This window comes from Kwoniella shandongensis, chromosome 8 (assembly GCF_008629635.2).
Source record: "Kwoniella shandongensis chromosome 8, complete sequence".
Taxonomy (NCBI): domain Eukaryota; kingdom Fungi; phylum Basidiomycota; class Tremellomycetes; order Tremellales; family Cryptococcaceae; genus Kwoniella; species Kwoniella shandongensis.
Window position 1 is genome coordinate 1,162,087 of NC_089294.1, and position 15,607 is coordinate 1,177,693.

A 15,607-nucleotide genomic window follows, 5' to 3' on the forward strand; every position below is an offset into this window, starting at 1 on the left:
CTGATTTAACGCAACGAGACCGATCAGCTTTTTTCAAACGGGGTTAAACGACGGCTGAGCTGATGTCACTCGATACCATTGCTGACGCTGTCGATGAGGATGAGAGGAAAAGATCACTGACCATTCTAACCAAGTACGCTTCGGTTCTTCGTATCCTACAAATTGCTGAATACTCGGCTGTTCTCGACCTACCAATTTACGTCAGCTGGACTGAAAAGGCAGAGGTATGACGAGCGTACTCACTCCTTACACTGTCCGCAACATAGACCTTACTACCTCTCATCGTATGCCCGTTAGGTCCTTCTTCACCAGGTATACAATCTTGGACCTTCTTCCATCCCGGTCTGGGTTTTTTCAATTTCCTACCCACTTTCGAATTCGAACTATCATTGACCAAAGGGGACTTCTCATCATACGCAGGAGGGGAAGGATAGCTTTGGGCATCAGTGTGCGGGATTGGGATGGGCTGTGGGATTGGGATTCCACCTTGTGTCGGAAGGGCGGAAGTGAGATGCGGTCGTGGTTGTCGCGGTCCTTGTGAATCATAATGACCAAGCGAAGTGGTAGAATAAGCTACCGCAGGCACAGGGATAGGAACAGTGGAGCTGGAAGATATTGCCTCCGCACGCTTTTGCAACTCTGCCAAAGTCGGGATGGAAGGTATAGCTCGCGGAGAGGAGTTGAAGAGTGATAGTGGAAAAGGAGACAGACGAGAAGTGAAAGAACGAGTTTGGTCCATCTTTGTTGCTCCTGTTTTCTGTAATTGTATTCAATGAGAATGATCCTATTGGTGGTCTAGGTCAAGAGCGAACTGTAACTTGAGATCTGTGAAGCTGGAGCGCAGACAAAACACCCCTCGAGTATTGCTTATAAATGCACTCTGCGCTTGTCTCAGGCCTCGTCGGGGGCGAAGATGACTTCCTTTGGTATTTCAACTCCATAATTCATATCGCACTTGACAAAGGTTGGTGATGGCATAACGGTTTTGGGATATGTCACTGTACGTGTCATCCGACGAGGGTGATGTGCAAAGGAAACGTAGAACTGTTTTTGGCTGAGTTGACCCGGCCTGCCGGGAGGGAGGGAATGTTCGAAGTGGCATGTCCTACGGAAAGTGATCGAACAAATGCAAAGTGAGAATCATCCATGGAGTATTGTACAGATGTGATATATATGCGATGCTGTTTCTACTCTCCCTCCGCCTAGCCCACAGCTAATCCGGCATCTCCCTCACTACCAACCTCTCGAACCCTCTCTCTTTCCATCCGTCCTCTTCCAACCATCCAAATAACGCACTCTCATTGAGTCCGAACGAACTGAGTTTACCATCAATCCCTTCGTCGAATGGCTCGCCACGAAGTCGAGCTCGTTCGCGTTCACGAGCTCTGATAGCTAGTGCGGCGGGGTTGTGACCTTCGAGAATGGAGAGGATCTCGTCGTGGTCGGGATAGTATAATCTTTACGAGGAGAGAAGTATATCAGCAACAGTTAGATCTGATTTAGGTGATGCAGGGTGGACTCACCTCGGTTCAAGAAAACCGAATATGGCGAGAGTAGCCCTAAAGATATACCCATCTCCATCCAAGACGATCTGCAACGATGTTACTCCGTTTAGCATACCCGGCACTGGCCAGTATCTTCTTGCAACCAACCCGCACTCACCTGGTCCCATAATCGACAACTCGCCTCGAAAGGCAATTGCTCTACCAACAAACTCCTGAACCAACTATCCGGTACTCTCAATCCCAAACTCTTACAATTCGCATATATCTTTGGGAATTGATCCGCTTGCAAATTCTCCAAGACTCGATAGTACGCGTCGATCTCGTCGGTCGTCTCGGTGAAGAAGGCTCGGAGACAGGGTCGAGAGAGGAGATTGATGAGTGATATAAAGGCTTGAGAAGGAGGTGAGACGAGGAGGAACATAGCAGCGACGAGGTTGATATATGGGGCCTGCACAGTACGGCGAGTCAGATACTTATTCACCAACATAGAATGAACAGGAGAAGGGGCACCATGAACAAGGGTGTAATAGTCACTGAGCAGGGTTGAAGTGGAACCACACTCACATATCCTAGACCTTCGTCGGAACGATACACCACCCATGCACATAACATTTCTTTAAGGTCATCCCTTACTGGACTCCCTCGTCCAAACAGTTTAAGCGTAACCAGTGTCTCATCCAAATCTTTCTCTATCCGTTCTAATGTCTCTTGTGGGAATCGTCCACTCTCGATCGCTTTCTTCGCCCTCGACGCATACATCCGATAAGCATCTATGAAGGCGCACATCATGTCAGCGCCATTGGCATGACAAAGAGGGAGACTTGTTCAACAGCTTAGTACCAAGCTCACCCTTCGACGCTGCTAGCGGATTACCAATTGCCAGACCCCATGCTTTCCCTCTAAGATGACTCGGTATACCCTCGAACCACAATTTTCTCAATCCCAAATCCGACCTGATCTTCGCGACGCTAAACTCCTTATCGTTCAACACCGTCTCCCATCTCGGCGTGCTCATCGCCAATCTCTTCTCTTTCTCCAATCGTCTCGCTTCTTCTGCCTTTTGTCTCTCCTTCTCATGTTCTCTAGACTGGGCCATCATCTCTTCCCATTGATGTAGATGCGTTGCGTCTTCCACTTTATCTTTCGGCGGTAACCACGAAGGCCGGGTATGCGAGTATACCTTTTCGAAGGTGGAAACGCCTTTGACACCGAGACCTTGGGGATGTTGTGCTTGCGGCGCAGGTGTTGCCTGAGATGAAGAGTGAGCTGAAGAGGAGTTTGAGATGACTGAAAGTCGCTTCGATTCTGCTCGTTGAGGGGAGGTCGGTATTGGCCATGGGAAAGGATGGGCAGGAGGTGCGTGCATACGAGGTGTCGCACCATTGTTGCCATTGGGTGTATTTGAGCCTGAGCCAGAAGGTCCTCCTTCTCCGGTAGCGATACCGCCAGCTTCGCCATTCTCTGCTGCGAGGTCGACGGAAACTTTCGACGAGGACGCGAGAGGCTGTGGATGATCCGGTACTTGTCCCACTGCATATCGTTGGCCATCTTGGGTCATCCCAAAGCCTCCCCATGATTGTCGCTTGTGGTCCTTCCCATTGACCAGTCCTCTAGGCGACGAAGGGAGAGGTACACTGATAGGCGGTGGAGGGGGCGTTGTTGAATGTAGAGGTATTGATTCGAACGGTGCGGACATATCTCCGGCGTCATCAGCATCTTGTGCCGTGTTACCCAGGATGACGGTGGTGGATGTGGGCAAGGTCGGTTTGGAATGAAAGAAACGAGGTTGAGGAGGGGGGGTTGGAGATCTAGATTGTCGGGATGGGAGCGATGAGTGCGAAGGTGTAGGTGGTGAGGACAATGATGTCGGCGAGGGTAGAGGAATCTTTGAAGGGGATGATTCGCGCCGAGGGGAGACCACATATCGGGATGGCGAGGGGGAGCCCGTTAAAGTTCTGGTTGACTTTCGAGAACTACTTCTCCGAGGAATGGGATAAATGGTCGAAGGTCCGGGAGAGGGGGAACGAGGAGGGGAAGACGGTCCAACGCCGATATCACCTTCGTCAAGGTGATGCTCGTGTTCGCGCTCCGAAGCGAGATGTGGCGATAAATAACCGTTCCAAGTTGGTGGCGGCGAGCGGGATCCTGATCCCAGTGAGATGTTGGACAGTGATGTCTCGAGAGGTATTTCGTAGCCGTTCGGATGCGGTGATGGTGAGCCGGCGCGTGGGGGAGTGCTCGGTGAGCTGGACTGTTGGGGTAGTGTCAATGAGGCTTCATGCTCTGGATAACGTTGAGCGGCTTACCTCTATTGCTGCAGCAATATCCCCCTCACTCTCTGATGGAGACGCCATCTCGTTTGGCCAAATACTGTGTCAGCAGTGTTGTGTCTCGAGTCTGATTTGCACGCGTTTATGCATGAGATGTCGAATTGTCAACATAAACGTACATCTTTGACGTGGACATGCACCGGGATTGATGAACCGGGACCTGTGCTGTAACTGTGCCACACTACAATAACCCCGAATATAACTCCGACCAGGGCGAGTGCCTTTTGTCTTTTGTCCTGATTCCTTCATGTTGAATAGATCAAGCCACTCTACGCTGGGTGACGCGTGTTTCAACTTGATTCTTCAATCCATCCCTTGTCTTCTCATCCTTCCTCTATCTCTCAACCCCACTTCTTGCTTTGTCCACTTGTTTCCCTTTAGATCCTGTCCGGCTTCTTGACGAAGCAGCTACGAGCGACAGTATTCCGCCTTCGAATTTTGAATTAGGAGAGAATTCAAGGAACGGGAACGGAAGAGTTGGGCGGCAATAAGCAAAACATCAAGATCAGAGATCGATCAATCAACCTTTTTCTTGTTTTTCACTTCCGATGCAGTCACCCTTGAAGGGATCATACACCGGCTGGACCGGTGTGGTTGAATCATCAGCAGCACCTTCGACAGTCGAAAAGAGAAGAAGAAAGGGGAGAAATGTGGATGTCATCGGGTCAAGGTGGGTGCATAGCGGACCGACATCTGCATCGGCGGGAGCGGGCTGACGTTATCCTTTAGTATGCCAACACCACCTCAGTCTCATCTCCCTACACCGGAGACTGTCCGACGACCTGCCAAACAGCTCAAACCATCTCATCTTGAGCCTCAAGCATCTTCTTCGACTTCTTCTCACCAACCTCCCACCCCTCAAACGCAACGACGACGATGTAGAAATGCTTCTGCATCATCCTCTCACGCCGATCCTCCTTCCCCTCCTTCACCATCAGGCCACACTACTTTCTTCCTCTCTTCTTCGACCGCATCAGCATCGAGACCCGATAAGATTAGACGGAGACCTGGTTTGACTTTCGCGCAACAGATGGGCTTGTTATCAAATCCTACAAGTCTCCGAGGTGTTGGTGTCGGTATAGGAGGACATAAGAACATGGCTCATGGAAAGGTGGATCAAATAGGAGGACCGATAACGAAGACTGAGGAGAACCCCTTTATTGTAGCGCCTGGTTTGAACATAGGACAAACACTGGGTGCGCCAGTCGGACTAGCTTCACCTGGTGCTATCACGGTGCATCAACCTCGAGTGGTCGATTCAGACGATGAGGAAGATGGTCAACCCTTACGTTCACCATCTCGATTGAGAAGAAGCCCTCGTCTTGCCTCCCCATCACCATCTTCCAACTTCACCAAAGTTTTGCTTGCCTCAACGACAAGCACCGGCCTGCTCTCACCGCCACCGACATTCCATGCACCTCGAATCGGCGTAATTACAGGCGGTAAGACACAAGGTCTAACGCGAGCTCGGAAGGAACAACGAGATCGAGATCGCAGGGAAGCAGAAGACCGTCGACGGATGTTGGATGCCACGGAGAACCCTTTCCTGGTGAAAGCTGGTGAACCGTCTACCCGACATCCTGGACCTATCGTTGACGAGGACCAAGCGACAGTCACCTACGTATTCCGAGGAGCGAAGAAGGTCTTTGCGAATCCCTTGTATCCTTCAAGAGCGCCTTTCCCGCAAGCTGAGCTTGACCCGGAAGACGACGATTTTGAACCGCATCCTTTACCAAAACCCAAACTTTTATGGCCTAGCGGACCTTCGACACCGAGCAAACGAATTAGGCTTGAGCAACATCGTACACCTTCACCTGATCCGGATATGTCACCTCCTTCTTCACCCGTTTCGACACCGACCATGATGACGATGACGACGACAAGGAGACGATTTGCTAGAATGGACTCGACGGGTACAGCGGGCGATATCGCGGGGCCAAAGGATGTGTTCACAGATGAGGAAGTGATCATTGGACATAGACATGAAGATGAGGATGAGGACGATGACGGAGAAGAAGCATTGCCAAGTAGGAGGGGACTGTTATTTGGTGGCGGGGGTACAGGATTGAAGAGAGGTTTGGATGAAGAAGGAGAAAGAAAGTCGAAGAAGGCAAGAGGGGTATTGAGATTATGAATGAGCAAGATAACATGGCGCCACGTTGGAGAAGGAGTTTGTACAAAGCATTCATTTTGTACATACAGTATGTAGAGAGAGAAATTAATCATCTTGTAGCTTGTCTAAGTACGAGATAAGATTATGACTTTATTATGCACAGTGATCAAACTGGTCAAATGCTAGGGATATTTTGTGGTAGTTGCAAATTGAGGTTCGAGCGATGGCGTTATCGATAACAAGTAACAAGGTCTAGTAGCCGAGTGTGAGTTGGGGTGTTGAAGCAAAATAATGTGGTGTTCAACGAGACATGCAGTGAATTACATACACTTGTTAGGAAGAGCACAGAGACAGAATGACCATCACAGAGACCAAGTAAGCAATGAACTGGGTACCAGTGTCGAGGCACAGATCGATAATGACTAACTTGTGTGGTTGGCTAGCTACCCCCCTCCTGACGAGGCTATCGCCTCAAAAGATGGTGAACCCGTTTTCCTCATATTCTTCTCCAACGTCGAGAATGGTCAGATGTGGTGTCCTGTGAGTATAGTGTAGCCTATCACTCGTTTGGTCGAGAGATAACAGTACTTATGTTTGTATATAGCATTGTAGAGATGTCAAGGGGATTGTAAATTCAGCATTTGAAGGACGATCAAAACCCAGTACGTTGCACAGTCCGACCAACTTCATTTTGATGTCATTGACTGACAAGAGTTGTGGCAGAGGGCGTGATCACGTACATTGGAAGCTTCGCACAGTGAGTCAACTCCGCCTGAACGAAAGCTCTTCTCCACCTGAGGAGCAACACTATCGTATGGTAGCTGATCTACAATTTTGCACATTGGTAGATGGAAAAACGTCCCTTCTCATCCTGCTCGTCTGAAATACGGCGTCAAATTCGTCCCCACCATCATCAAACTTGAGAATGTAAGTCTTGTTCCATCTACATGAATTCCGTTGGAATAGAGGTTGACAGGTTGTATAATTTAGGGCAAAGAGACCGCACGAGTTGAGAAACCTGGTATTCTCAATACAGAGCAATTTGAGTCATTCTTGGGTGTTTAGAAACATCCAAAGTCATGATTAGAACGCTTTCAGAAATATAGAGGGACGAAATGATGTGATAGTCGTACACAGCGAAGAAGGTTGTGGGGGTCCTGGTGTTATGGCAGGTCTGGAAGATGATGATGTAGTCAACTTACAAGTGATGAAACGGATACCGAATGGTGGATGATTTTCGGCCACGCCCCACGTCGCGCGAGTGGAGGAAGATCAAAAGCTCCAGATGATCATCACAAGAGTGATTTCTCGTACCACTACTTTTGCTTTATAGCTTGCAAAGTCTGTTCTCGTTGTGCTATCTTGTATCCATCTAAGAGGTAGCGCTCGCCATCGTCAGCGCGATCGGCAAAACCTCAGGAAGAAGAAGAAGAAGACCACATCACAATGTCGACCACTTTATCTTCGTCCCTCGAATCCCTTCTCAATTGGCTATCCACCCTCACCCTCGGTCAAATATGGCTCGCGATATATAATCCTCCCAACAAGCTCTCAGTAGCTATCTTACTCATCTCACTATCTATCAAAATGCCAGAGTATTTGAAGAGGTGGCAGACTTGGAGGGCTAGTAAGAGGGTCGTAGACTTTAAATGGCCTGTTCCAAAGGTATGTCCAACACGAATATATTCCCTCTGCCTCACGGGGCGCCAAAACACAACATGGGCAGAACTAGAACCAGACGTGTGATGAGTGATTGGAAGGATTATGGAGGTGTGGTGATTAGTATAATTGACACTGTGACGTTTCGTACCTCATCAGGAAGCATTCAAATCGTGGCAAGGACGAATCATCGAGCGACCCAACTTGTTCTCGCACAAGGACGATGAGAGTCTCGTACCCCCTGAAAATGGGAAGACGGGAGGTGACGAGAGGTATCACATAACATGCTATGACCCTGCTACGGGGGTGAGTCATGCCTCACCGCACTCTGCGCTCCAGCGATATCGTGGTCTAGAGCCTAACACTGATATTCGCTTCGATCCACTCACCCACCTCCCTTCTGTCCGATCTGACTTTCCACCAACCTCCCCAAAACCACAGTACCACCTCCTCACCCTTCCCCTTCTCAGCGCAGAGGAAGTCTCGGCCCAAATATCCAAAGCACACGCCGCTCAACCCCAGTGGGCAAAGACGACATTCGCTCAACGTATTAGCTTTTTGAGGAGTATCAAAGCGTGGGTCTTGAGAGATATGGCAGGGATCGCAAGGGTCGCTTGTAGAGATACGGGAAAGACTGGTGAGTGAGATGAGGATCGTGGAAGTGCCTTTGTGTCGGGCTTTAGTTTTCTGTCTTCCAATTGATATACAAGATCGCCGTGGCTGATCTCGGTTTTGAGAACGCAGAGGTGGACGCTGTCTTTGGAGAGATCTTGACAACGCTCTCCAAGCTCGATTGGTGAGTTGGTTCCACGACTCTTTAAATCATGTGCTGACTGCTACAATAGGTTGATCAACTATGGCGAGAGAACTCTGAGTCCTCAGGCCAGACCTGGGAACCTCCTTCTTGCACACAAAGTGTCCAAGGTTGGTAGAACTCGGCCAAGACTATCTTCGCAACTCCCTTTCATCCCACTGACACAACTCGCCTAGGTCCACTACCAACCTCTCGGAACCGTCCTGGCCCTCGTATCATGGAACTACTCGTTCCACAACGTCATCTCTCCCATCCTCGCAGCCCTCTTTGCGGGCGACACGATTGTTGTCAAATGTTCTGAACAAGTCGCTTGGTCTTCCATGTGGTTCGTAGGCGGAATCAAAGCTTGTTTGAGGGCTTGTGGATTGGATGAGGATGTCGTACAGCTCGTGGTCTGTTTGCCGGAAGTGGCGGAGACAATTACTAGGAACGAGCTGGTCAAGCATATCACCTGTGAGCTATGCAAACCTCCCCACCTTTCGAAGAGATGCAGCTGACAAGCTCGACTTTTCTAGTCATTGGAAGCGAGCCTGTTGGCAAAAAGGTTCGTGAAATGGCGCTGTAAGCAATATCTTGAGACTGATCCCGTCACACACACACACACAGGTCGCCGCTGCAGCAGCTGAAATCATGGTGCCCACATGTATCGAGCTTGGAGGCAAGGATCCTGCTTTCATCCTACCTGGGACTGATTTGGACTTTTCTGCGAGTACATGGATGAGAGGAGCATTGTGAGCTGATTCCTCTTCAGGTGATAGGACAGTAGCTGACATCCATTCTCCAGTCAATCTGTACGTGCGCAGGCGTAACGACGTGAATATGGAAGAATACTGATATTGTCACTCCGTAGTCCGGCCAAAATTGCATTGGTATCGAACTCTTCCTCGTTCATCGCTCACAGTACTCCCGCTTCATTGAGATCATGACACCTCGAGTATCTGCCCTTCGACCAGGCTACGACGTCGGTTCGTTGATCTCTCACACTCCGATCCAGAGGCTCGAGTCCATCTTATCTTCTGCCCAATCTTCCGGTGCACGGATCCTTTCAGGTGGAAAAGCTCATCATCACCCGACCTATGCCCAGGGCGCATATTTCGAGCCCACTCTGGTGGTCGACGTGACCATGGACATGGACATTGCGCAGGAAGAGCTGTTCGCACCCGTGATGACGGTGGTACCGTATGACGATGTGGATGAAGCGATCGGGTGGTTGAACAAGAGCAGGTTCGGTCTGGGTGCTGGAGTGTACGGGAAGAGTCAGGCAGAATGTAGGAGAGTGGCGGAGAAGTTGGAATGTGGCATGGTTGCTATCAACGAGTGAGTATCGTTTGTTGTTGACTTACCCTGGGATGGATGGACTTGGCTGACCATTGTGACTCGGCCCATTAGCTTTGTAAGCTATCACAACCTGGCTCCGACAAACAAGGAACGTAGCTGACGATCAAGCAGGGTGTGTTCTACCTTAATCAAGCGATGCCATTTGGCGGCGTCAAAGCCAGTGGCCATGGTCGATTTGGTGAGTTCCCCGCCACTTGCCGTCGCGATCATGCCGCTCATCTATCTTGCGCTACTGCAGGCGGCGAAGAAGGTCTTCGATCTTTGTGCTCTGCGAAATCAATATCGGAAGATAGATTCTTCTCATGGATCAAAACCTCCATCCCGGGTCCTGTTGGTGAGTGGACGTGTATGACGAGAACGCAGACTGTGCATGTTGTTGACGACGTTTTCCATGCATTGACAGATTTCCCATTACCGGAACCGAGCATATCATGGGCATTCTTGGAAGGCCTGGTCGGTCTAGCGTATGCTAGGACATTGTGGGGTAGAGCGAAGGGACTTGGAGGGTTGATCAAGGCATCTTTCTCCTAGATGGATCATGCATATAGTGTAGGGTGACTTGCGGTGACATACTCTTTGGAGTTGATTCCAGATAAACAATTTTGGGAATACTTTTGCTGCTGTGCCTGAATCACGCCATCTAAACCATCTCAATTGTATTACCGGCTATGACACTGATAATTCCAGATAACTTGGGACTGGCTGCACCTATTATTTCCATCTACAACTTGGTGTTTCTCTCTTACACATCATCATCGTCAATCACTGAACAAAGAAAAGGGACAAACGATGGTAGCTATTTTGAGAGCAGCCATTCGACCGCTCGCCAGGAGGGGTTACGCTACTGCCGTCACTGGGTATGGCAAGGAGGTGGACGGGTTTGTCGGCGCTGTTGGTAATACACCTTTGGTGAGTGGCCGGGGAGCACAGCGCAAGGATGGTCCTGCGCACACACAAATCGTGCTGTCTCGCCACCTTCGAAATCTCATCCCATTCCAGTGAATGTGTGCAGAGATATGCATGTGAATGACCAAAAGCTGACATCTATCTGGCTGATTTCGTTAGATCCGACTGAACCGTCTATCCCAAGAAACAGGCTGCAACGTCCTCGCTAAAGCCGAATTCATGTCACCCGGAGGTTCTATCAAAGACCGAGCAGCTCTCTACCTCGTCAAAGATGCCGAAGAGAAGGGCTTGATCAGACCCGGTGGTACCGTCGTCGAAGGTACTGCTGGTAACACGGGGATCGGATTGGCTCACGTTTGTAGATCAAAGGGCTATCAATGTGTGATTTATATGCCGGATACTCAGAGTCAGGAGAAGATTGATCTGTTGAGAATGTTGGGTGCAGATGTTAGACCTGTTCCCGGTGAGTAGGGGAGTCTTATCTTCAACCCGTTCCTGTCATTCAGGTTCTGTCATTAGGAGACCATCCTTTTGCTTGACTTTCGCGGTCCATGCTGTGACTGTGTGGCCCTGCCTTCCTCCCCCATGACTTGGTCGAGTTTGCATGTCCGTGTCACTCTTGCTGATATCGTCATCGCTCCCCTTCGCTTGACGCAGCCGTCGCATTCGACAACCCCCAGAACTACAACCACCAAGCCAAACGATACGCCGCATCACTCGACAACGCCGTCTGGACCAACCAATTCGACAACACAGCCAACCGTAACGCTCACATCCTCACCACCGGTCCTGAGATCTGGGAACAGACCAACGGCGGTAAACTCGACGCATTCATCTGTTCTACAGGTACAGGAGGTACATTGGCGGGCGTGACGAGGTATTTGACAGAAAAGTCGAATGGGAGAGTGGAAGGTTGGTTGGCCGACCCACCAGGAAGTGTGTTGTATAACTTGGTGGAGAATGGAAAGGCGGAGAGAGTCGGTAACGGATCAATCACAGAGGGTGAGTAGATTGTTCATTTAACATAAAAAGCTGGCGGCGAGACATGCTTCAAATTTGTCTACTTGGCCTTTATCACGCTCATGTATCTTGCTTTGTACGTTTGCTGACGCTTTCCACGCCTGTAGGTATTGGACAGGGTCGAGTTACCTCCAACCTGCAACCTGATCTCTCCCTCTTGACCGGCGCACTCCACGTCCCTGACTCCGCATCCATCAACATGGTGTACCGACTTCTCGACGAGGAGGGTCTTTACGTCGGTGCTTCCAGTGCGTTGAATGTCTGGGCCGCTGCAGAGTTGGCCAAGAGGAAAGGAAAGGGTAGTACCATTGTTACCGTGCTTTGTGATGGTGCTTATCGGTGAGTGTGACAACTCTCCAAAACTTGTTAATGAATACTTGCTAAAACACTGCGCTTGTGCTGCTCCGCAGATACCAAGCCCGTCTCTTCTCACGAGTCTGGCTCGAATCAAAGGGTCTCATCTCTCATATTCCCGAAAACCTCCAAAAGTACATTGTTCTCCCATAAACAGACATCTTGCATGCATTGACATCTCTCGGTGAGGACACGCACTTAGCGCAACGCAGTGCGATTCTATGAGTTAGTCGTTGGAATGCATCTCCTGGTGTGGAGGATGTGCGTCTAATAATAGTACAACGAGGATATATTAGTACTACAACTTCTGTCACAGTCCGTCCGACTGCTGCCCTCTCCAGTCTGACTAAACGAATGCGTGAGATCTTATGTTTTGAGATCTGTGTCATCTCGACTCCATCTCTTCCAACTGCGCTACCAAGTCATCCAGCGGATCTGACCCATTCTTGCCACTCGTTGAAACAGCTGAATCAGCGCTCGTGGTGGATTGCGCCCCTCCACCAAAGTGTTGTTCTAGTAAATCGGATTGTGATTGTGGCTCTGCCTTTTGAGCTTGGGAGGACGGTGTTAGAATAGTGGTCGCAAGTACGGGTGTGGGTGTGGAAGCTGATTTGGGAACGAGGAGTGAAGATGGGTTATAGCCCGGTGCTATCCGTCGTAATGTATCTCGTCTACAAATCAAGTCGAGTCCAGATCAATCAGTACAGTCCCACCCATTCTTACTCCTGACATATAATAGGCGAAAGGGTGAATAGGAGTGGAGTATAGTCCACTACTCACTCTCGTTGCTCCTCTTCCACTTCGCGCTGATGTAGTATCTCAGCATTCCGAGCTCGACGTTGAGAGATTGCTTCGTGGGGCGAAGGGTGGATTGAAAGGACATGTTCTTCGAGAGTGAATGGGTATACGAACTATATCGTTGCATATTTAGGTCAGCTTGGTTCCTGGAGAGTACATCTCATTATGGAGGATGGGGTGCGCAGGCACAGTCTGGTTGGGAGATGCAGATCACTCACGTAGGCTGTAATGTCCTCTGGTAATGGATGTATATCATTAGGCAGTTCCACCTAACCACAAAGGTCAATACGGCTTTCATCCACAAGCTCCCGTACAACATAGAGCTGATGATGGAAACCACAGCTCGTCACACTTACCGGCTTGGGAAGCCATAATGATGGCGATTTGATCAGGGGGACAGTTGCGGCGGCACCATATTGTTGCGATACCGGACCTGTCAGGTAGAAGAGCTGTATCAGCGATGGCACAGCTAACGGACAGGAACCATTGAGACACACCCAGTTCAGCAGACGAGACCATCTTGCTCTCTTGATTCAGGTATGTGTGCGTGCGTTGTTCAGGTATGTAGAAGACGATACAGATCAAAGTCATATGCAGCAGGTTGCTGGGTGATGTTGTCATACAGCACGATGCGGACATCGCAAAGTCACGTGACAATTGCTTGACTCGTGCGTCCAGTACTGGAATCACTAAAATGTCATTTGGGCCTTCTTTGTTCAACCATCTTCCGTTCAACTTTCTCACTTCACCACATACCTACGCTGCATCTTGCCCTAACTCAGCGGAGAATCCTGCCCAACATGGCTGCTCAGACATCACTGGTGAGCTTTGCATTTGCCTTCTCTTCGGGACGCGCAGTTGAAGCTGATATGTCCAATGCGACTTCTCCAGAAACCCACCGACCCAAATATCAGACTAACCGAAGCGCTATGCACTTCCCTCAGACGGCGGTGAGCTCCTTCGACAGGGAGACGCTCCGGAGGAAATGAGCTCACAATCGTTTATCTCTTCGCAGACAAATTGTTGGATCTCTCAATGTCGCGCTCGCTACCGCTGCTTTGGTACAGAACATCGTCAGGAGTGCGAGATATAGTACAATTGATGAGCTGCTGTCGTTGATCAAGGCGGTGGGGCGGAAATTGATCGATGCGAACCCGAAGGGTGAGTGGGCGTACATCTCCTCATTTCGACACTGCTTCAGGATATCTTTGAGCTGGAAGCTAATTGGTCTATGGTTTGCTGGACTGCTATAGAACTCGCATCAACCAACATTATCCGACGAATCTTGCGTATGATCCGAGAAGAATATCGAGCCGCTGCCGCAGCCCATATCGTCTCTGGACCCCCCTCAGCTCCTGAAACACCCTATCTCGGACCTACCACACCCGGCTTACACGCTCCGTCGAACCATTATCTCAGTCAAACATCCACCGCGGCAACTAATATCAACGAATTTCAATTTTTCCCTTCGTCCGGTGGTGGTGTGGGAGGAAACTCAGGATTGACTCGTCAGACTTCGTTATCGAATTTCGTGGCGATGCGACATTCAAGAGCTCAACTTGAACGTTCGGGTTCACTCGTCGACATGTCCCTATCTGCAAGCACGTCAAGTCTTTTCAGTCCAGTGAGAGGGATCACACCGGAGACTCCGGGTGTGTCGACAATGTCATTGAATCGAGTGGACAGCGAAGAGTTTATGAAACATAGTGCGAGGTTGAAGCCGATTTTGGTACAGGCGATTGATGAGGTGGTGGGAGAGCTGGAAACGACACATGAGGACGTGGCGAGAGGAGCGAAAGAACATATTCATTCGTCGTGAGTGGCATCGATAGCTTAGCACAAGAGAGGATTTAATGCTCATTCTGGCTGGATTGAATTGATCTTGTTTAGCGAGCTGATCCTTACTATGGGTCATTCGAAAACCGTCGAGACGTTCTTGAAGCAAGCGTACAAAGACAGAAAGTTTACAGTGGTAGTTGCGGAATCGGCGCCTTCGTGAGTCTCGAACCAGACTCATCAAGTCGTCACTCTAGCAAAAACTAACGAAAGTCATCACCCTCTGACAGATACCTCGGTCACTCCCTCGCCACGTCTCTTTCATCCTCCGGTATTCCCACTTTACTCATTCCCGACTCATCGATCCACGCTATCTTACCACGAGTCACCAAAGTCCTTCTTGGGGCACACGCTGTCCTAGCCAACGGAGGTCTTTTCGCCCTTTCCGGATCACTGGCCTGTGCTCTAGCGGCAAAAACACATTCTAAACCTGTGGTCGTCACGACGGGACAATTCAAATTCGCCCCAGCGTGGAATTTGTATCATGAGTACGGAGCGGTGGACTTCCAAGGTCCAGGTGCTGTGATTGGTATGGATGGGAATGGTGGCGGAGGTGGTGTGGAAGGGGTGGAAGTCGTTGATCCATATTACGACTATATAAGACCGGAGCTCGTTCAGCTGTTCGTGACGAATGAGTGAGTGACCAAACACCAACTGTATTCAGTTCAAGGACACTCGCTGATACACCTCATGCCAATCACACAGAGGCGATCACTCGCCATCCTACATTTATCGACTGATCAAGGAGGCGTACGATGACGAAGACGTAGAGCTTTAGATGTTGTGTTGCGAAACACAGCAGAAAGGTGGACTTCATATTAGCATTCCGTGACATACATGTATATATGCATATGTTGCACTCAAAAGGGTATCAAGATGCACGGTATCGACCTGGTCTCTGTATCAATCTTCTCATTCCGTTCTTCACTTCTAT

General features: G+C 49.7%; 9 protein-coding genes across 9 annotated transcripts; 6 read left to right on the forward strand and 3 right to left on the reverse strand.

Annotated features, from left to right (window-relative positions):
- Positions 1 to 33: 33 nt before the first annotated feature.
- CI109_104872 (uncharacterized protein) lies at positions 34 to 739 on the reverse strand (the record flags this gene model as incomplete). The annotated part of the gene is made up of 2 exons (XM_032007711.2): positions 34 to 188; positions 244 to 739. The coding sequence occupies 2 exons, from the start codon at positions 737 to 739 to the stop codon at positions 34 to 36; spliced, it is 651 nt and encodes a 216-aa protein (XP_031857968.2).
- Positions 740 to 1,213: 474 nt separating this feature from the next.
- On the reverse strand, positions 1,214 to 3,859 carry CI109_104873 (uncharacterized protein; the record flags this gene model as incomplete). Its single annotated transcript, XM_032007712.1, has 6 exons — positions 1,214 to 1,457; positions 1,524 to 1,591; positions 1,663 to 1,953; positions 2,070 to 2,275; positions 2,355 to 3,756; positions 3,812 to 3,859. The coding sequence occupies 6 exons, from the start codon at positions 3,857 to 3,859 to the stop codon at positions 1,214 to 1,216; spliced, it is 2,259 nt and encodes a 752-aa protein (XP_031857969.1).
- A 524-nt stretch (positions 3,860 to 4,383) lies between these two features.
- CI109_104874 (uncharacterized protein) lies at positions 4,384 to 5,969 on the forward strand (the record flags this gene model as incomplete). Its single annotated transcript, XM_032007713.1, has 2 exons — positions 4,384 to 4,505; positions 4,565 to 5,969. The coding sequence occupies 2 exons, from the start codon at positions 4,384 to 4,386 to the stop codon at positions 5,967 to 5,969; spliced, it is 1,527 nt and encodes a 508-aa protein (XP_031857970.1).
- Positions 5,970 to 6,171: 202 nt separating this feature from the next.
- On the forward strand, positions 6,172 to 7,013 carry CI109_104875 (uncharacterized protein; the record flags this gene model as incomplete). Its single annotated transcript, XM_032007714.2, has 7 exons — positions 6,172 to 6,198; positions 6,286 to 6,323; positions 6,392 to 6,488; positions 6,553 to 6,610; positions 6,672 to 6,705; positions 6,797 to 6,875; positions 6,939 to 7,013. 7 exons carry the CDS (start codon positions 6,172 to 6,174, stop codon positions 7,011 to 7,013), a joined length of 408 nt encoding a protein of 135 aa, XP_031857971.2.
- Positions 7,014 to 7,394: 381 nt separating this feature from the next.
- On the forward strand, positions 7,395 to 9,742 carry CI109_104876 (uncharacterized protein; the record flags this gene model as incomplete). Its single annotated transcript, XM_032007715.1, has 10 exons — positions 7,395 to 7,613; positions 7,767 to 7,913; positions 8,049 to 8,244; positions 8,352 to 8,403; positions 8,453 to 8,531; positions 8,598 to 8,874; positions 8,937 to 8,965; positions 9,028 to 9,152; positions 9,206 to 9,212; positions 9,272 to 9,742. The coding sequence occupies 10 exons, from the start codon at positions 7,395 to 7,397 to the stop codon at positions 9,740 to 9,742; spliced, it is 1,602 nt and encodes a 533-aa protein (XP_031857972.1).
- Positions 9,743 to 9,894: 152 nt separating this feature from the next.
- On the forward strand, positions 9,895 to 10,290 carry CI109_104877 (uncharacterized protein; the record flags this gene model as incomplete). The annotated part of the gene is made up of 3 exons (XM_032007716.1): positions 9,895 to 9,937; positions 9,998 to 10,093; positions 10,163 to 10,290. 3 exons carry the CDS (start codon positions 9,895 to 9,897, stop codon positions 10,288 to 10,290), a joined length of 267 nt encoding a protein of 88 aa, XP_031857973.1.
- Positions 10,291 to 10,548: 258 nt separating this feature from the next.
- On the forward strand, positions 10,549 to 12,192 carry CI109_104878 (cysteine synthase; the record flags this gene model as incomplete). Its single annotated transcript, XM_032007717.1, has 5 exons — positions 10,549 to 10,668; positions 10,825 to 11,128; positions 11,323 to 11,667; positions 11,793 to 12,024; positions 12,096 to 12,192. 5 exons carry the CDS (start codon positions 10,549 to 10,551, stop codon positions 12,190 to 12,192), a joined length of 1,098 nt encoding a protein of 365 aa, XP_031857974.1.
- A 232-nt stretch (positions 12,193 to 12,424) lies between these two features.
- Positions 12,425 to 13,356, reverse strand: CI109_104879 (uncharacterized protein; the record flags this gene model as incomplete). The annotated part of the gene is made up of 5 exons (XM_032007718.1): positions 12,425 to 12,710; positions 12,820 to 12,950; positions 13,056 to 13,106; positions 13,194 to 13,270; positions 13,335 to 13,356. 5 exons carry the CDS (start codon positions 13,354 to 13,356, stop codon positions 12,425 to 12,427), a joined length of 567 nt encoding a protein of 188 aa, XP_031857975.1.
- A 281-nt stretch (positions 13,357 to 13,637) lies between these two features.
- Positions 13,638 to 15,451, forward strand: CI109_104880 (uncharacterized protein; the record flags this gene model as incomplete). Its single annotated transcript, XM_032007719.1, has 7 exons — positions 13,638 to 13,658; positions 13,729 to 13,787; positions 13,853 to 13,998; positions 14,091 to 14,652; positions 14,728 to 14,832; positions 14,904 to 15,308; positions 15,379 to 15,451. The coding sequence occupies 7 exons, from the start codon at positions 13,638 to 13,640 to the stop codon at positions 15,449 to 15,451; spliced, it is 1,371 nt and encodes a 456-aa protein (XP_031857976.1).
- Positions 15,452 to 15,607: the final 156 nt, after the last annotated feature.